The 20,753-nt window shown below is 44.8% G+C and overlaps 1 protein-coding gene across 2 annotated transcripts in view; it reads right to left on the bottom strand.

Moving 5' to 3' along the window:
- Nucleotides 1–227: 227 nt before the first annotated feature.
- Nucleotides 228–20,753, bottom strand: part of yap1 (Yes1 associated transcriptional regulator) — a 29,804-nt gene continuing 9,278 nt past the window's right edge. For both annotated transcript variants that reach the window (XM_030399371.1, XM_030399362.1), the window contains 6 exons: nucleotides 12,532–12,650; nucleotides 11,134–11,247; nucleotides 5,527–5,693; nucleotides 2,929–3,056; nucleotides 1,641–1,753; nucleotides 228–1,049 (listed from right to left, as the gene is read on the bottom strand). In XM_030399371.1, the coding sequence (XP_030255231.1) occupies nucleotides 814–1,049; nucleotides 1,641–1,753; nucleotides 2,929–3,056; nucleotides 5,527–5,693; nucleotides 11,134–11,247; nucleotides 12,532–12,650 (877 nt within the window). In that variant the 3' untranslated portion in view covers nucleotides 228–813. The remainder of the gene's footprint in view (nucleotides 1,050–1,640; nucleotides 1,754–2,928; nucleotides 3,057–5,526; nucleotides 5,694–11,133; nucleotides 11,248–12,531; nucleotides 12,651–20,753) is intronic.

The following is a 20,753-nucleotide window of genomic DNA, read 5'->3' as shown; positions in this document are numbered from 1 at the left end:
GCAGAGGAAAGTGTGGCTGATGTTAGCGAATACAGCCTAATGCTTATTGCTGCGTTACAGAAACGTAGTAATTGTTCGTGTTGCTCGCGTCTCAAAAAAATACAACTGAAGGCACTTGATCTATTTAAGGATTAACTTAGACTTGCTGGCACAGCCAAGCAGCAATGTAGTCGGTCCCCAGGCTCCAACCTTCTACCCCCCCACCCGCCTCCCCCCCCCCCCCCCAAGCAAAGCCAACATGTTCAAACTGGGCCTCACGTTACCTTTACTCCAAATCAGTATTGTTCTTTATGCTTCAAATACATCATTTTTGGTTTCTCAGGCTTGTTGAAAACAAACAACGAAAGAATAAAAACCTCACAAGGCCAAATATAAAGCTACTCAATCTAGATGCAACAGTCCCAAATACAGTTAAGTAGCGCCGCTTCACACTATATTGCAAGAGAAAAGAGGCAGGAGAGTACATGCGCCCGCCCAGCTCGGCTATGAGGGGAGACCAGGGGAAGGGGCGGCCCCTGCTCTAGGTAAAGATGCCCTAGATTCACTGACAGACCGGTGAAAGATTTGGGGACCCTTGCGTAACTGTCTGTTCATGGGCCAGCCTTGAAGACACAGACAAAATAAAGAGATAACACACCAGTGAAAAGAATACTGCCTCAAAAGAGGGTTGGCCTTACACGCCGAGACAAAGACAGAAGTCCAGAGACGCTCGCTGAAATGTCTTGTAAAAGCATCTATGAATCCTTCACAGATTAGAGCAGGCAGCAGTTCAGAGTGTAGGCAGAGGAGGAAGGAGCGCACCGCTCGCGTCTTCTATAACCATGTGAGGAAGCTCTCCTTGTCGATCCTGGTAGCTGCCAGCACGGACTCCATGTCGTTGAGGATGTCGGAGCTCAGGGCCTCCTGCAGACTGGGCATCAGCTCCTCGCCCTCCACCGCCATGCTCTCGCCCTCCAGGGTGCCCAGGTCCACGTCTGTCCCGGGGATGGTGTCCAGGTAGTCAGGGAAACGACTGGGCTGTGTTGCCATGGAGGGTGGAAGAGGGTCCCCTGATGAACACGACAAAAACGTTAGGATGACTGTTCTGAAGATCTAGTCGGCTTGGTGCAATGATGACGTTAATTGATGACTTTCCATATTTCTGTCATTTTTCATGCGCGTGATGCCTTTATTCCTCAAATCTGAGCGTTTTCTTACACAACTTGACGCAGGCTTCAAATTCGTTATCTTCAACAGACTCACTGAATGTGCGATTACCTACATTACCTCCAAAAATAACTAGTTTTTTTGTTAGGGACACGCCATGCGGGTGAATGTAACATTCTTTTCTGTTTGTCCTAATCAGCCATCATGAATACAATGTGGTGTTTTAGACCTGCGACAGAGAAAAGCACTAAATCCAGCCATACATTAAAGAAGCTTGAAGTCACAAATGTTTGACGCTTCCGGTTGAAAAATGACTTAAAAAGACAAATCGATTATCGAAATAGTTGGCGATTAATTTTCTTTCCGCAGACAAACCGACTGACGGACTAGTCGTTGCAGCTCCAGTGACGTTTCACAGAAATAAACAGGGGAGAAAAAAGCAGCTTTTTCAGACAAAGGCACCAAACAAGAGTTCCTTGCTCTTCCTGCCTCACCTGTGTCCATCTCATCCACGCTGTTGAGGAAGTCATCTGGAGTGCGGGGGACGCTGTAGCTGCTCATACTCAAGCCGCTGTCTGTGCTCTCATCCCTGGAGTGGTAGGTCCCGCTGAAAATAGAAGAGTAAAGAGATCTGGGTTGTAAACTCTGCACCGCCGCTAATAAACATGATGACTTCCAACGAGCTGGAGGGAATAAAAAGCCTTTTTGTCTCTGCAGAGTTTCGGGACGACCTCAACGACCCCTCACTTTAACTCCACTTTGAAACTGAACTGCGTGAATCCAATTAACTGAACCGACAAAGCAAACACACTCGGTTATTAAAAGTAACAGTGTGGCCTTAATTCCCTCGGGGACTTTCTGCATACATCCTTCGTCTCCATCCACGTGAAGGACTTTCGGTGAGTTTTGCGGTGGCCGGTCCACGGGCGAAACCCCGACGCAACACTTTGTCGCTCTCTTATTGCAGAACGTTAGGGAAAAGAGCAACGGCGAATCGGGCGACAGAGAGACAAAGAGGCAGAGGGGAAGACATTTGACAAGCCTATACTAATTAGCAGAGGAAAAATATGTAGGCAGAGTATGGCAGAGGCAGGATGAATGAGGCCATTGTAAGAGCAGAGGAGTGGAGGCAACAGGGGGAGGAGGGGAGATTAGGTTGGCCTGTCGACTGACTGGACCACATGTTCTCATGGCCTGCTTGCTATTCAGCTCTTTCCTAACAGAAGAACCAGGGCTGAGGGCTGCTACCCCATGATTTCCCAGAATGCCATGGAGCAGCATTCACAGATAGAGGAAGAGCCGGTCCCTTCGTATCATAGCTTTTTTCAGATCTAAAATTAAAGTCCAGTTTTTGAAGAAAATCTTTTATCTATTCAAGTTGTGGAAGCTGAATAAAGTCTAGTTTTAATGCATTTTTTCACAGGTGACGCCACCATTTCGGCTCTGATTCCTCTTTGTTGCAGCAGTTGTACACCAGAGGTCATCATTGTGCAGTTATCACCAGCCCAGACCTGCTGCTCTGAGTGAGTCATTACCATGTGAAGAGGGTTAAGCCGAGCGATTGTCCTTCTGTTTTTACTACTTGTGTAACTCGGGGAGCTCTCACCAGAGCTCAAACTCAACATCCGAGCGCACAGATTCCCTCAGACAGGATACATAAAGTCTGACGAGCCGAACAAGAACGGGAGCCCTCGCCAAGTGACGTCAAGCAGCTGCAACTGCGCTCTACTGTACAAGGGGAACATTTCCTCCATTCGCTCTGGGCCTCTGTGTGAAACCAACCTGTTGAGGAATGGGTCAGAGCTGTTGGCGGTCATGGTCCGGGCATCTTGGGCCATAGGGGAGGACACAGGGTTCGTGCTGCCATCTTGATCCATACTGGTAGGCAGCTGATTTCTCAGAGCGAGTTCCTGTGACGACAAAGCACAAAATTCATGAACAACACAATCAACCCCACCCCTGACCTCTAATTGCACACAGCTTCATGAAAACATGTCAGAACTGCCTTATGTCCCTGCTGCTCCGCAGCATAAAATGTTAATTTAAGCACACAGACACACACTGCCGACATGGTGCTCTCCATTCCTCCCCATACACAGTGTCAGATTACATGAGGGGGCGACCACAGTTGGAGACAATTGTTTTCTACACATGCTGTATCAGATAAGGCTGCGGATATGAAGTCATGTTCTTTTTTTTCACCTCCTTCCCTCAAAGTCCTTGAACAGGAAGGTGGAATGATTCGACTTGTGTCACAGTTTTGAAGTCATTTAACGAATATAGGGTCACTGATGACAGCCAATGGGATGTTCATTATCTATTTTTTTTTGGTTAAGGGTGTAAAGTAGCTGCTAGACACCCCAAGTGGTGGTAGAAGCTTGTATGGGTTGTGGTTGAGGAAGAGTGGACACAATGTTCCCTCAGGCAAAAAGGATGACTAAAAGGCTTTTATCTACTCTTTATAAAAGTAATCATTGTTGTTTTGTTTGCATCTTTCTCTATATTTCAGTAGAACTTGAACGTGTCCCTTCTTGAGAATCTAAACCAGAATCCCGTGCACACGCGCAAACAATCTGGTTCCGATTAGGAGGGATTATGAGGGCTGTGTACTGTAAACAACCTTTATGGTTTTCTTTCTGTGCATGACCAAGCAGCGTCAGCACTCGTCTGCCACCGGCGGGTCCCATACATCCACACCCGTTCTCCATCATACGTCTTGCCATGTGGAATACATTTAGGCGTGGCAAGCAGTGCCCCAAAGTTGAACTCCCTACACGAGCACCAAGTCATGCTCCTCTATATTTGCAAACATCTCGTTTCTGGAAAGTTGCAGGAATTAGAAAGTTTACTGGAATCTATATATACGATTTTATGTGTATACATTCCGGTCTGCGCTCCCATCTTAAAGGGTAACTCCAAAGATTTTACACATTAAAGTGTGTTTACAGGGAGTATTACTGCATTATGTGAAAAAAGACATATAAAGCCTTTTGTGGCTCCAGAAGAAGCTCATGTAATCCGATAAATAGCCTCCAGTGGCGTCACTCAGCGATTAACTTGCATTGTGGGTAATGTAGGCGTCCAGTTTTGAAAAGTATGTATATGTATTCCTAATATATTTCCTTTTCGTAACCTGACGGTCATCATTGGAGGCAGATTATTAGATAACACGCAGTTTCTTCTGGAGCAACAAAAGACTTCATAGCACTGTCTTATAACAAATGTTGTCATTGCATAATTAATAATGTTATCTTTAACTACATATCAGTGGGGGAAAGCAATTTAAGTGCTGTTAATTGTGTACAATTTTGAGGTACTTTAACTTGATTATCTTTATACTTCTGTTTCACTTCATCTCAGAGACAAATAATGTACTTTATACCTTCACTGCATTTATCTGAGAGCTTTAGCTAAGAGTTTAGATTCAGGTTTAGATCAATACAACAAAAAAACTTCATTAGGATGTGTCTTTAAAGTTGAAGTCCTTAAACTACTGCTCTGTATAAATGCGCGCAGATCAAGAGAAATCAATCAGGAAGACAGGAAAAAGAAAATGGCTGCACTGAAATAACCGGTTTGCTCCAAAAGATTTGTTTACATGCGTGAAGACTTTTTTTTTTTTTTTTTTTTTTTTAAAAGGAAGAGAACAAAGTTTAAAGCCTCGATATGGCTAAGAAATCACGATTCTCCGGAAGTAATCAGTTGTAACCAGATCCTCTACCCCATGATGGAAACCAGATTTTCTCCATCATATGACCTTTTCACAAATTTGACTACAAGGTTACTTGAGTATACGCCTAACATGCCCTGAGGATTTTCAGTAACGACTGACCAAATTTCATCACTACACCTCGTCACAGGTACAAGCTAAGGTCACTTCCTACTCTGCGAACTTTAAACAACCCGTGCGAATTGCATGGTAAACAAAGTGGCCGGCACCCTCATTCATAATCATAAAGCTCCGTTTCGAGTGTTATGACACAGCCCTTAGCAAACGACTGGACTCGGCTGCACCGCCCTTGCGTGGGCTGCGCGGTGACACATCAGCGCTAGGAAGTGATAAAATTACCACGCGTGACTCATCGGACTCCGCTGCAGGGCGGTGTGACAATAAATTCTGATCAAAAGGGGCTTAGGATCCAACACAATGCACACGAAGGATGAGTCATATGTAAACATTCTGCTGGCACCCTCATTCAGCGGGTGAGCAGTCAGAGGTCCAGTGTCTTGCTGCTACACTGACGGACACATCATACTGAGATGACTGACCCAGTGACCTTTGTGGTGCAGGTTAAAAGATCCTCCACGAGGCCGCAGCATATCTCGAAAGCCTTTAGGTTCTTTTATAAAAAAAACACTTATAACTCCTTCACTCCTGACCTGTGGTCTCTGTCGAAGCAGCTCCTGTTGCTTCAGTCTCAGCCGTTCCTTCTCGATCTGCTGCAGCCTCATCTGATTGTTGCCTCCCATGACTCCGCTGTGGCTGGGAGGCAGCGGCCCTCCCTGCTTCACTGGGGCACTCTGGGTGATCCTCTGCGGGTTCAGGGCTGCAAGAGAGACGGATAGGGGTTAAAATCGGTCACTGTCTGAGTAACACGTAGTGCACATTTTATACATTGCACAGTGGATTAACAAAAACCTTTTGGGTCTCGATTAAGTGGGATGGGGCTCCTTGGTCGTTTGCATCACCATTCTGTGGCTAATATGATGTATGCAGCTTTAAACAATGATGTAAAAAAACTAATCCTGCATATGGGACCTTCAGCCGACTATAAACACACGCAACGTCTCTGCAGCTACACCCTTTAATGCTTGGCTGCATTTAAACACTGCATAACAAGACTGACAACCTGAGCGTTTCTTTTTTTTTTTTCCTCTCTCTCTCTCTCTCTCTCTCTCTCTCTCTCTCAACAAGCTGAACTTGTAAAAGGCCGGAGCCAGTGCAACAGGTTGTGTAGTACAAGGGAAGTCCCAGCACAAGTTTTCAATCTAGCATCTCAAACAACCACTATTCCTGTAAGACCTGATCCCCTCCCACTCACTGACTAAGACAGGCTTTGTTAGTTGTGCGTTGTACATTGCATCAGTTATGACTTATCCTTTTCACCGTGCGTTTCGTTTCCTTCTAAACAAATCACAGATTATCCCCCTCAAGACTCGCTGCCTCCTTTAACCTGGCCCGATGGCTCCACTTCAGCTGATTTACTGAATGCATTACGAGTTTTAAAAAAAAGAAGAAAATTAGAATTTCATTTAAAATACACCTGCATTAGGTTCTGCGACGCCGTTAGCTTCTAAAACTTCCTTCAAACCACCAAATGTAATTGTGGTGTGTGCCAACAACCTCTCTGTGTATTGGAAACACGGCTGCTCCCCGGTGAAACCTTTGTTATTCTGCTCTCTGGGAAGGGTGGGTTCTAATAAACATGAGTATAAAAGCAGCGCAGCAATGCAGCGATCTATGCATGCAAAGCAGGTCACACGTTTTTTTGTTTTTTTTTATCACCGTAGTAGGGAAAGAGAAGCAAATGTGCTGGACCACAAGGGGTGTAACAGTAACGGAACCAATGAGGAGCGCTGTTTGCTTATGCGCTTGAAACACCAACCAAAACAAAAGCCTTGACGGGGGCGCAATTTTCATGCGGGGCTGCCTCTCTCCGTGCTGTCCTGCCCGCCCCGGCACCTTTCTCATCACCATTCAATCACTGTCTGTTTACACTATCTCAGGAGCTGAATGAACCGTGGCTCAGGGCTCTCCCTGGGAAGCTCTGCAGGCCCCGCCCCGCCCTGCCTTCCGTCTCCCCCCCCCCCCACACTACCCTCCCTCCCTCCCCCCTCTGTCCACGCTGCCTCCCCCCCCCCCCAACAACCCCACCCCAGCACATACGCTTGCACACAAACACACACACAGAGTCATGGAGCCGCCGCCGCCTCCTCCTCTGTCTCCCACACCCACACACCCACACTGAACTGAACTGAACGCCATGGGAGAGAGTGTTACTTCTCTTCTGCTTCTTATCTTTGGCAGATACTGAGGCCTTTTGTGGCTGAGGTCACTCCAGCATCAGGGCACCATCAGCTGTTCTGAAGGCAGAGGTGCTGCACATGTCAGCAGCTGTAGATCTGAAGCTTTGAGCTTCGGGAAAATAAGGAGGCGCATGTGGAGAGAGATTCACCGATACACAAGGCCTCACATGAAAGGGGAAAAAAAAAAAAAATCTGGTTTCACACAACTGGGCTCTTGATTTTAATCGTTTTGACCATTATTTATATTAATGGTAATAGTAATCGCTGATTGGCGGTTTGACAGGGAAAGACATGACAATCCGACAACCAACTTATTCGAACTTGGCTTAAAGTGCCCGCTGTAAATTTCCATAAAAGTTTACAATTATTTATTTCTTTAAAATTCTTTGAGGTGCGACTTCTGCAGAAGTGTGCGTCAAAAAAGTGAGGAGGGTATTCGGAAAGCGTCAGTTTCTCGTCAAGGTCTCGTCCCACAGACCAAACAGCTAACAGTAACCAATGTTACTGCAGGAACTATGCACAAACAATGAGCATATCCAAGCCGTGAATTACATCTGTGGGTGACACAGAAAGCGAAGGACAGGTTCAGTTCAGGGCCAGAGCGATAGCATGGAGGGAGGCTACGAGACTGTGTGTGTGTGTGTGTGTGTGTGTGTGTGTGTGTGCGGAGGGGTGCTTGAAGTCAGCAGCACATACGGGCGGTGATAGCTGGTGGGGCAGGCAGATAAGAGACAAGTTAATGCTGTCTGCCTTTTGTCTTTTTCACGCACCCCTGCAAGACAACGAGCCAGCAACACAGGCCCTTATCAGACCATCACACCGGCAGGCACATTACACCACAAGATCACCTGCGACAGGTAGAGTCGAGGGTGTGCAAGCAGCGGGAAGTTCTCTATGTGGCCAGGGCACAGCACCTTTGAAGGCTCTGTAAATATTTGTCCGCTGTCGATTGAACAAGTTTAAAAAAAAAAAAAAAAGAAAGAAAGAAAAAAGGTCCCTCAGGAAGGCGTTGCGTTTCTGGCATCGAGATAAGCAAAGTGGAGAAACAGTCTGGATGCGAGACAAACACCGTTTTTATCGTCTTGTACAACAGTAAGGTCTGAGTAAAGCTAGCCTGTGTTGACCTGGCGCTGCATGGCAAGGAGACGGAAAAAAACTGAGTCCGTCTGGGAGCTCTGCGGGACCGTCAGTCTGGGAATTATGTCAGCACATTACAGGGTAGAAAAATCGAAAGTTGTGTTGGATTTTTCTGTTCAGTGAAGGTTGATGAAATTAAAATTGATCAATGACGCTGAGGGAATTCAACCAGATTTTTATACGTGTGAAAATCTCCCTGGACTGTGAGGGTCAGTTCACCCGGAGGGTCGAGTGGGACGACTTTAATCGAATCAGAATGGAGAACAATCGTACAAGCAGTTTGTTTCCAGTTATACCTCGCTCAAAGTCTATGTTTCAATTTTTTCTTTCAAATGGGTTTTCAGTTTTCAGACATATGAAATAAGGTCTATGGTCCAATCAGGTTCGAGAGACTGTTACGCTTTGTTTTACGACATAAAATGTGTGGAAAAAAACATTAAATGTCATGACAACAAACACGAAGACTCACTAACTTTCCAACTTATAGGTTGATCATTTAATAAAATGTGTATGGCGTAACATAGTAGGAGGCTTAGTGCTGGTGACGTTGCAGTCATACGACTACTATGTAGTTTGATTATCATGTTGCTGAACAAAATGTGAAAGTGTCATAAACTTGTGTTTGCCGCAGAGCGTATTTTCTGCAACAACACAAAATCTAACTGGAAAAATCCCACAAGGCTTTCTGTCGAGAGGATCAGAGCGATGCTAACTACCAGGTTAGCGTGCAATAATACCTCATCCCTTCTGCCCTCTATAGGCACACATACATCTAAAAGGATAAATAAATGTGCAGATAAAACCCACACTGCGCACATTACTAGAAAAACCTCCAGGGTTAAGATTAAAAATATGAACCGACCCTTTAAAACCGGCTTTCTGCTGCCTCATCACACAGTATCTAATTGCGGTGACATCATGAATAAAATGCCACTTCTCTGGTGAAGCACTCCGACAGCGGAGGCAGAAAAAACATCACATGACGCGATCCAGCAAAGCAAAAACATCAAACTCGGAGAGGAAACCCGACTTTTTGCACCCTCAACTTTCCTCCCCGCATGTTTTCCTTGCCGCTCGCCCAGAGTCGTACGTACGGAGGACAACACATCCACACAGGCCAGCCCCTCTCTGAACCCGGCCACAGTGCAGTCATGTCTTGTTCCCCGTTCGCCACCTCCTTGGATCTCAAAGAGGATGCATGCTTATCCCGTCGGCATTTTCCCTCTGTTCCTCCGTTTTTTTCCTTTCTTCCCCTTTCGCCTCGCCTCTCCCTGCCGCCTCCCCCACCCCACCTCCCCCTCTCACATTGGAGTTCTTTGACTGAAAAGGTCTAGAACAGATTAAGAGTTGGACCACAGAATAAAGAGGCCTGGCAGAGATTCAAGTCTGTCTGGAGCTAGTGCAGAATGGGGCTGTGCCTGCACTGGGCCTCATGCAGGGGAAAGCCAGCCGGCAACAACCCTCAGTTAAAGGAGCTCTGCTGCTTTTCTTCTCAAAGCTCAAATTAGCCTCCATTATCAAAGCAGCTGGCTTATGATTGGAGACCTACATAGCAGCAGTATAGAGGGTTTTTTTTTTCTGAAGCTGAGGAGCCCAGTTCTATGCACAAATGTGAAAGAAATGATCAAAAAATAAATCCAAACGAGTAAAACTGGGTGTCCACCGAGCACAGAGCCTCACCTAGCATAACGCTAAGAAAGCTTTCTGAACTCAAAAGGATCACAAAGAACAAATAACAGCAGAATGAGCAATATGGGAGATATAAATTGTATAACCAACAGCCTTTAGGATAAGTTAATACAGAAAAGATGTCATCAGGTGGAGAACAACATCATGTTTAATGGCACATCATGAGTTAACGTGGTCTCTTTCTCCCTCTCACTCGCTCTCAGGGGCCCGGCAGCCTTGTGTGTTCAAGACTTACAAATCTTCAAAGAGGTTCGCCGATCAGAGCCGCCATCTCTTCCCAGCTGCCCCACTCCTCTTACAACTCTGTTTTGAACTTTCCTGCCTCCCTTCAGACTGGGACACACAATTGCTTACAGAAAAAAAAAAAAAAAAAGAAAAAAAAAGAAAACCTGCCCTTTAAGTGCCCGGGCCCCGATAAAAAGTAACACTAACATTTAACAGGATAACAGCCAGCGTGCTGATTCGCACATGTTGCCTTTGTGAACCAGGGTGAGCTTCCCTGGGGAACGCTGCCTGTAACGAGGGGACGGCACCTGAAGCGTAAATGAGTCAGAGTGACATAAGCAGGAACCTTCATCTCTGGAAGCCTTCCTGAGCGCAGGAGGATTAGCTCATTCCCATGGGCCGCAGAGAAATCTCAACACATGTACCTGGTCCTGTCACTTATTCACCAAGCCCTGGCCACCACACACTGAAAGCTAACTGTCAAACTTTAGCCCGGCCTGGGGGATTAATGGCCAACTCAGCTGTTGCTCCAACACTAAAATGGCTGACAAAAGGTTAGGTGCAGATTTTGAGGGGGGGGGGGGGGGTTTGGTGTAATCTGTTTTCAACAACCAATGGTATGACTAGTCACTCCCAAACAATGTCGTGGGGTGAACGAACAATGAATCACCCAGAAATGAACTCACTATCGGAGATACATGTTTTATCGACAAGCCAGAGCTTTTCTACTGGAGAGAATAAAAAATGCGGTCACAAAAAATGTTAGAAAAGAAAGTCTTTACTGCAGAGGCCGCTCTTTTAACATCCCTTGGTATTATTTTAGGGGCTACTTCATTGAATAAATAGCAGATGCATGGGTTTGTACTTAAAATCAGGAACAATGCTAAACTTTATCTATCGCAAACTCACCGAAGCGTGGGTCAAGTCGTGGGTCAAGCCAGGATGTGGTCTTGTTCTTGTGGTTGATGTAGTAAATTTCTCCCTCTGATGTAATAGCTTGTTCCCAGCCATCAGGAAGAGGACCTGAAGGATGCCATGCAAAACTAATGTTAAAGAGATGCTGCCGGTTCACTCACTGATTACACTTTAGTTTTACTGCACAACATATAGCAACTAGCTGAGCTTAATTACAGGGTATTGTAATTACAGACACCTTTTAAGTAGGAGAAGCAGTAATATCATATATATATATATCTTATTATTTTTATTATTTAATGCTGAGCTAAATGTCTTTTTTTTCACATTCAAAGCCTCTATTGACATATCGCTTTGAATGTCATCATATTTTATGATGTCGTCAAACTAAAACTTTAAATAAAATAACTTTAAATAAAAATACAATTCTTCTAACAAAATATTCAATTAGAACAAAGTGATTCATGGAATTAAATCGAGAGCTGAGCGGAGAAAAAAAAAAAAGCATTTTTTTATTTTGTTATGCAATAACGATAATAGCGTTGAGTCGAAATAGACTTTTTGTTCCGGTGGATCATTTACAGTGCTGCTGCTGCAGGACCACCCTGGTAGTACAGGTGCATGCCTCCCTTTGTGTGCAGGCAGAGCGCACTGTGACTGCAGTCAATATGTCGTTCTGAAAGGCTCAATGAGGATTATCGAAAGTTTTACGGGCTGATTACATCTATCTTTTTATTTTGAGTTTTGGACTTTAGAACGCTCTGGAGTATAACGCTAATATTACTAGAGTAGCCTCATTTTTAACTGCAACTGTGCGGAACTACTGGCTTTAGAGCAGAATGTGCAGACACGTACAGGAAAACATATTTGGATTTCAATGTTTTGGATGAAGCTTCAAAGTTTTTAATCATTTGGTACAGGTATTGAGAGTGGAATACATCTCCGATAAACAGACGAGGCTGCACCTCAAAATGTCTTTATGTTGTTTTAGATTTCCATATGGGTTGCGAGATGGAACAGTGACGATTTGCGAAAAACAGAAACTTCATCGGTAAACTCTGTAATCTGTGAGTCACGGAGCTCCCAAACATGTCAGACAGGACCTGTCACGTTCTACCTCAGCCTTACCTCACCTGGGGCAAATTCCAACTGCATGGACAGAACTGAGGTACACAGAGTCTCAGTGACATGTAAGAACTAGACTCGCCTGCTCCTGACTTCTACTGTATGTTGTAAGAAAGAAAGAAGAGCCCAGAAATAACCTCTAAGCAAACGCGATTCTGACTTCAACGCTGGAAAAAACCCCACAAATTTGCTGAACATTATCTGCTCTACACGTCACGCGCTGCTTGTACAGTGAAACTAAATATCACAAAATCAACATATACGCACCACTGGCTGGGTTCATAAGGCTCTGTTGCTGGACTGGCACAGAGCTGGTCGGGGCAGCCTGGTTCATCTGGAGCAGGGCTTTGCGAGGATCCTGCCAAGTGGTGGTCTGATCAATGTGGCTGATGGGAGAGAAGGGAAAAAAAAAAAAAACTTAAGTCAGAAAAATCACCACGAACGGTAATTAGTAGCAAGTTCAAACCAGGGGCAGTATCAGTACACAACAGCAGGTCACATACAGGAACAGATGACTCAGAGCAGTTTCAACAGGCTCTTTTGATGAAAACTCTGAATCCAACTCCTGCTTTCTGTAAACGATGACTGTTACAGGAACTCAGCTGGGTCTGTTTGGATCCAGTCTGAGCCCACAGTTCAATATAGATTTACAAAGGGTTCATTCTTAGCTCGGACTGGAAGGGGATATTTTTCACTATAATTAAATTGTGTCATAAATCAGAATTGAGAAACTGCACCTTGTTCTGAATTAAAATTAAGTTGCAAGTAGAGCTGCAACAATTAATCTATTAGCGGTCACCTATTTTATAAATTGGTTCTTTTTTTTTTTTAAATCATCCAATTCCACCTTTTAAAATGTCCTTTATGACAGTAAACTAAGTTTCTTTCGGTTGTGGGCATCTTGGACTTTTTTTAGAAATTTTAAATACGAAACAATCAATCAATTAATCAAGAACATAACTGACAGATTAATCAACAAATGACAATAATCACTGGTCGCAGCCCGAGTGACAAGACAAACCAAACAGAGGACGACTGAAAAACAAATCAGACATCTGTTATCCGTCATATGTTAGCTGAACGCTTCTTTGTGAAAACGTCTAAGAGGCCACGATTGGTTTCATAACAACTATTGTGACGTGAAAACAAAGTTGCTCCATCTATTCTATGGTACGTCTTTGCTGGGACAGGAGCTGAGGCGGGGGGGGGGGGGGGGCATTGTGCTGCGTTCTGTGAAGGCATTGATAATTAGTGCTTTGTTGGTACTTGTTGCTTGATTAAGATGGAAAGCTAATACAGGAAGCCCTCCTCTCCCGAGCAGGACCCTCTCTATTGAGGGAGGGTCAGTCCCAGGGCTCAACGCAGGGGGTCCTTTTTCCTGGAAGTGGCTCGGACACTGTGGAGTGTCAGGGGCTTTAACAATCTGGCGCCACATTTACAAAGCTTTCACCTGCTTGACAAAGGCACAGACTGAGCTACGACCCAAAACCCCACTATTCACTTGTTCTTTTTTTGTGTTTTGAAACATCCCATTTAAGGGACCCCCCTCACCTCCAACAAATGGGCTCCAAACTCATGTAGCTTGTTTATGCGACGACACAACTCCCGTGCTTATTGTGCAGCGGCGGCTACGCTATTCAAATACACATGACAAAAACCGAGAGTTTGTGTCAAATACAAGTAAATACTACCCCCCCCCAATCTATCCACTGTACCCGCAAGGAATCAGTTCTGGATGTCTTCTTCTTCCACCCACCGCGATTCTTGACAACTCGCTGTTAATTTGATCCCAAAGCGCCATTAGCCCAGATTTTGGAACAGCTGGTTGAAGTGAGAGATTCAGAGAGTTTCTCTTGGCCTCTGCGGTAATCCCAGCCTGCCTGTCTGCTCTCTGTCCCAGGCCAGAGAGCGAGAGGGCCTGACTCAGCACTCCTCCCCCCCACACAATGCAACCCATTTTGAAGCCCCCTCTTGTTTATGCTTTACTGATCAAAGGAGCTGCCAAATCCCCTACCAAACCCTCCCCCCCCCCCCAGCCCTCACACACACACACACACTCATACACACACACACACAAACACCACAAACCAAGCAAAATAGCTGGAACTGCTCAGATTGGAGGGGCCCCTTGAGAAAGAGGGGTCACAGGGAGCGGGGTGAGACAACTACAGAAAAGAAAAAAAAGAAGAGTGAAAGAGAAAAAAAAAAAAAAAAACATCTACGGAAGCAATCCCTCTGAATTCCATTGGCTGCATGAGTTGCTGTGGTCCTGTTACACGCCGAGCGCCCGCCCTACCCCCCTCCGCTGCCTCCTTCCCACTCTGGAAACTATGACATTTATTATAGAGGGGAGGGGAGAACAGGGGAGGAGACTGGGAGAGGAGCACTGGGATAAGGGAAGGGAGGACTTATCGCAAATGAGAGGCCTGCACATCCTGGTACACCAGTGCCGAAACAGAGAGGCTACGGCTGGAAAACACTGATGGAAATATACAACCTCAAAGCCTCCAAGATCTCTGATTATAAATCCCACCCCCCCTCGAGTCGTGCTCCTCGGAGCACAGATGAAAGTGCAAATATTGAGTTTTCTATCAAAGCCTAGCTCGGGAGGCTAACATTTGCACCCCAAATCAATCAGAACAGATGTAAACAAGGCTTCGGATCAAAACAGAGGCGATTCTTATCAAAACGCCGGTGATAAAATCCACACAGTGTGAGGGCCTCCAAGTCAGCACCACACTGTATTCATAAAGCCCGTATGTGGGAAGTCAGAGATCTGGTAAATGAGTTACCAAGCGCCGGTAATTCATCACCGGGTTTTAAAACTAAAAGATAATCCATTCACTCAACCTGCCCTGAACCCTATATGGCCAGGGCTATACACCGCTTCCTGTAGGCGAAACATAAAACAAAACAATGTCATGGCAACTGTTGGGACGGCTGGAGGCCACCAGTTGCTGTTAGGAATTGCTGATGATCTGCAACCTCCACGGTCACAACTGCTCGGTGTTGTCTTTACATGTCTCTGACACCACGGCAAGCTCAGCAGGACAGACATTGCACCCTCCCCCAACATCCATCCCCAGGGCAGGGCAGCGGACAGAGCAAACTGGTTGCGGATCAGACCTCGTCAACACTAACACGGTTACGTTTCAAAAACAAAAGTTCACGGGTTTTCTGAAGTGACGTCCAAACTAACATGCCAAAACCATAAGACCAGACTAGAAATAAATATGTCTTTTGGGTCTTCATGAGGGACTTTGTTCACCTTGAGTAGATGTGGGAGCGGGGAAGCGATAATGTAATGTTGTGTGAATGCCAATGAAACTTGGCACCGTTAGAATCTGTTGTAAGGGATCTGAATTCAAACTGGCCAATATCTCCATGAAGGGGCCAACTATAAACTTTTAAAAAGGCCCCCATCAGGCTTAAAGAGATAAAACAAAAGCTTTGTACCATTTCTGTCAAGTGGTTTAGATTTTTAAATCATTGTTTGCTTCTCACAAATACTGTTTCCCCCATTCCCACCGAAGTAAAACCAGTTGGTACATCTAATTCTTAACTGTCGGGAGCATTTCAGCCAAAAACTACATGAGTTTGTAAGTTGGAACCAAAAAGAAAAGCAGGTTTTTCTTCACCTGATGTGCAAACCGAAATAGGCGTGTCCTATTCTCACAGGCTGATGTGCATTGTGCAACTCCTTCCGTTTGAGAACACATCCTCAATTACATTGTTTATGCTCAAAATTGGTAGAAATTAGTGCTTGTTAGCTAGATAGCACCTAGGTTCAAGAATAAACCACAGAAGGCATTAACAGAGAGCTCCATTTCTTTTATATTCAACTGTATTTTAAAAGAAGAATACCTTTCTTGGTGGTCCAACCTGCGATCCTATTGTGGACGACAGGCTAAAACTTTGAAAATAATCAATGTCTCTGTCCTGTCGTGGAAATAGCTGCAATCTGCTATATTATGCCTTCTGTTGTGAATCTCAAACAACACATCTAACCCATCATTACCTTCTTGAGGCAGGGTAAACCATCCGTAAAATGGCCAGGTACTGCAGGAAAGGAGAGCAATGCGGTTCAAACGTGACCCATTATCAAGTCGGTTGCCTCTACTGTTGAGCTTTACTTGCTAATTTTCGCTCAAGCTGTCATCATGGGCGACTGTGGCTTAGCAGAGCACAGAGCAGGACTCTTGATCCACCCAAGCACTTGACATCTCCTTGACTGATGGCCCAATTATCAAGGTGGCGTTTATTGTGCCAACGTTATTTATATGTGTCTTGCTGAGAAGGAGGGTGAGGGACCTTTCGCATAAAGGCTAAACTTGACTCTGCTTAAAGGATCTGCCGTTCAACTGTTCAGCGACAACCACGCGGAAGCTGCTATCCGTTGACTTGGACTGTTTTCGCTATACCAAGATAATTCAAGATAGAGCTTCGATTTTAGTATTTAAACGTTACAAGACAGAGTAACTTAGCAGAGGCTCGACATCCTTAAAAGACGTCCAAGTGAAGAACTCTGAACGCTGCACTTGCTGTTTCACAGACCGCATCTGATTACAGTGGCATGACAAGCTTCCTAACACTCACAATGTCTGTTTACACCCATGAAAAACTGTGGCGTTTACATCTGGCTTCGTGGAGAATGTTCCATCCAAAAATAAGTCAGCTCTGTGGTCTAAAATGTCTGAGAACAAGCTCTGCTACCTGCCAAAGCAGCAGATCAAAGCGAGATTTGAGGCCAGATTGACTGTTTATTCCACTGAAATTGTCTCAAAGCCAGATGTCGAAAGCTGCGTTGCACTGGTGTAAAACAGGGGAGTGAAGCTATGGGGAGTGCAGCAGTGATGAAACACGCCCTACAGCTGAGTTGTCAAATGTTAAAAATGGGATCCTCAGGCCACAGTGGCTCCACCCAGGGAGTATATGCTTGGAAGGTGGTTGAGGCCGATGACTAAAGAGCGCACTGAGGGAGGCCAGATGTAATCAGGCCTCTAAGATGAGGATGACCACCTCCACTCTGGTTGACTTGGGGATGCCTGGCTGCCTCTCTATCAGCAGGACATCATCAAGAGAGATTATTGGGGCAACCTCTGTGACCCTATTGTGGCTTTAAGTTTCCCTTTGAAGGAGGGTTTGTATCACCGTACTTCCTAACGAAGCAACTAATTCACAACGTACCAGGACTGAGTGCAGCTCAGAAGGTTTGGTCTGACTTATTTTCAAAGACTAATGCAAAATACTAATTGACTTATATGTGGCCACGTGAGATTATTTAGTTGTATTTAGCCAAAACTGTGGCTGTGTTGGTTGAACTGCACAAGTACTGATTTGACTTGTTATTAACGGGCAAATACATATATTACAAAACGTTAGAAATAGTTCAATCGTAATCGTGCAGCAATCGACAACATATAAACAAATGTTTATTTTGCTATTCAAGTGCTTTGCATCTCCCGTAAGGTGCTTTTAGTTTGAGTCGGGGGAACTTTAAACTCCACCTGAGAGGATCCACTCAGATACTACATCTCTGTGGAGATGCCCTCAGTGACAGTGGAGGCATTGATGTCTGGAACAGAGGTGTTACATCAAGACTTTGGTAAACACTAGCCTGACTTTCTCACAGTCCCATTTGTGTACTGAGCTGACAGGCCCCAGTTGAACAGGAAGGGCCTTGTCTGTGTGTGGTCAATAAACCAAAAGTTTGTCAAACACAAAGTTGCTCCAAATGAGGGCTTCACGCAGACTTACAGCCCGGGCCTTCCCAGCGCCATTTGTGACTGACCGAGTGGCCTCAGCTCATAACAGCTTAGTTTGAGAACCAATTTCTGCATTTATCCCTTTAACTTTGATGCAGAGTTGAAAGCAAATTAGAGAACAGTTGATACTGAAAACATTCTTAGGTTTTATATATGATGTGTACATAAGATGCCGAGTATGAGATTTGTGTTGACCGAGCTATAAAACTAAATGCATTTCAGATAATGAACTGTCAACAGTGCTGTGATAAGATTTTTTTTTTTTTTTTTTTACAACAAATGTGCTGCAAATTGAAAAAGGAAGGCCAGGTACCCGTTTATCCACCAGACTGCAGATGAAATAACTTAAAAATGCAATCTGAGCATAAATACTCTAAATCGGCAAAGTAACTAGTCACTAAAGTTAGCAAATAAGTGTAGCAGAGTGTAAAGTACAATATTTGCCTCCCAACTCTAATCGAGTGGAAGTATAAACGAGCCAAAAATGGAAAGTACAAATACCTCAAAATTGATCGAGTACACTACTTGAGTAAGTTGTACTTATTTAGCTACACTACGTCACTGGTTATTCTAAATTCTTACACTATGACTTTAATCTTTACTGCAAATGTACATGACCTGATTATTGGCTATCAGCCACCTTGATGGGTAATAATCAGTCAAAAAATACACGACGTTCAATCTGTAGTTTAAAGGGACTGAATTAAAATAAGCCAATGGTAGTTTTTCCTTACTCACAAAAGGAAAATGTTGGGGACTTAAAATTCTGTTTTACACAAGCTCGGTATTACAATGGATGTAAAGCGGTCGGCTGGAAATCCCGACATAATCTCATAGTCCGAAACAGCAATTGCGCAGATATCCACTGCATACAATGAGAGCATGAAGTCCAAGCAGACGCTTTGATCAGTCCCGCTTTAACAGGAGGTCTCTTTGAATTGTATTTAGTGCAACAGATGTTCAGGAAACCCCAGATAATGTACACCGAGGCTCCACCATTTATCACCCGGCTTAAATCTCCCGTTTCACCAGAAGACGTGTGCAGCTTTACAGGGTTAAAATTAGCAATATCCTTTAATTCAGACCGGTAACGATTAACAGTGATCGCGATTGATTAAAGTTATTCGCTGTGACCAGATAAGTTAAGTCACAAGTCAGCCACTCTGGTTGTGGGAAACCAGGCTCATCAAAACAGTTTAAAATCCAATTGAGGAAAGACAAAAGTGTCCATCAACACTGAGCTCTACCTGCCCCTGAGGGCAGACAATAGCTGCTCCCCCAAAGCTTTCCTCTGCTTAGGGCTGACTTCCCACGGACTAAAAGCTCATTCAAAGCTGCATTTAATAAGCGGCCGGAAACAGTGATTACCCCTCCTAGTTCACCGGTGTGTCTAAATTAGAAACCTTCATTAGTTTATGACCCAGCCCTGGAGACCGGCCCTGCCCCCGTCCCAGCACCAAGCAAGGTGACCCAACCTCCCTGCCCCTGCTGTCATAAATCAAAGGCCACAGCAAACTGCTGGAAGAAAGAGGAGGAAAGGTCAATAGACTTTGTTGACATTCTCCCAGTCCTCTCTCGGCTTTTTTTTTTTTTTTGTAATAGCTGAAACAAAATAAAGATTTTCGCAGGAGGCTGCTCGTATCGCGTATTAATGCTTTGTGCCTGAGGTAAAGTCTTAAATTTGAAAAAAAAAAAACTTGAAATCCAGATTTTGAGAAAAAGCAGAAAATCCTCATAAGTTAGAAGCTGGAAACAAATAAAAGTTGAGCATCTTTCTTTAATAATGACTAAAATTATATATATTGATTTTCAAATTGTTGACAATTAATTTCTTGGGACTGAATAATCAAATGAGTTGCTAATCATTTCTGCTGTCAGCGCTGTTGCACTAAGTCATTCACTTTATATCATATATACATAGAATAAATATATATACACACACACTGGATTGTACACCAAACTCCTACCCTGATGAACATTTCAGAACTTTGTACAACTCTTAAGAAAGCCGCAGCCCTCTCTCACCGCCATCTTTAAACTTCATGTCAACCATTTGTCTATTTTGGGAAGGCTCACATGAGTCTCAACAGGCCTGTGGTCTGAATAAAGATCACTGTTTCACTGCTGGGACAAAGGGAGGGCCGGAGTTTCTTTTGGCCCCTCTTCTAGTCATCTCCACATGGCTGCCATTTAACTCCATTGACACAAAAGAGGCACCATCACAGCGCCATGGCTCCATTCATACCAAAACGGAGCCTGGCTTTTAAAAGGGAGTGGGACATCGGCATCCGCGGGGGCTGCTGTGATTCGCAGAGGCCAATCAAATCCGACTGTAAGATCCTAGTGCAGCAGTGAACAACAGACGGGGAAAGAGAAATAATTCTCCCTTTAAAAAAAAAAACAAAAAAAACTTTCACCCCGACTCGATGTATCTCTAAGGACAACAGCGGTCACCTGAGTGAAATGTGAGCCCCCACTCTCCACTCAGCTCTGCTCGCTGCTGACGGACTCCCCACCCCCACCCGTCCATCCGTCCACCCACACACACACACACTCTCGCTCGGCTTCACCCCTCCTGCAACACGTCTCAGGCAGACAACCCCTGTTTATAAATAGGGGAGTGTCTTTTCCAGCAGCTCTGCCGAGGCCGCCTGTATTCCAGATCAAATATCTGAGCTTTGATGTGCGGCGTATGGAAGATGTCTCCTCCAGTTTTCCTTACTG

This window comes from Sparus aurata, chromosome 2 (genome assembly GCF_900880675.1).
Source record: "Sparus aurata chromosome 2, fSpaAur1.1, whole genome shotgun sequence".
NCBI classification, from domain to species: domain Eukaryota; kingdom Metazoa; phylum Chordata; class Actinopteri; order Spariformes; family Sparidae; genus Sparus; species Sparus aurata.
The sequence above is the reverse complement of the archived record's forward strand: the minus strand, read 5'-3'. Positions and strand labels throughout refer to the sequence as shown.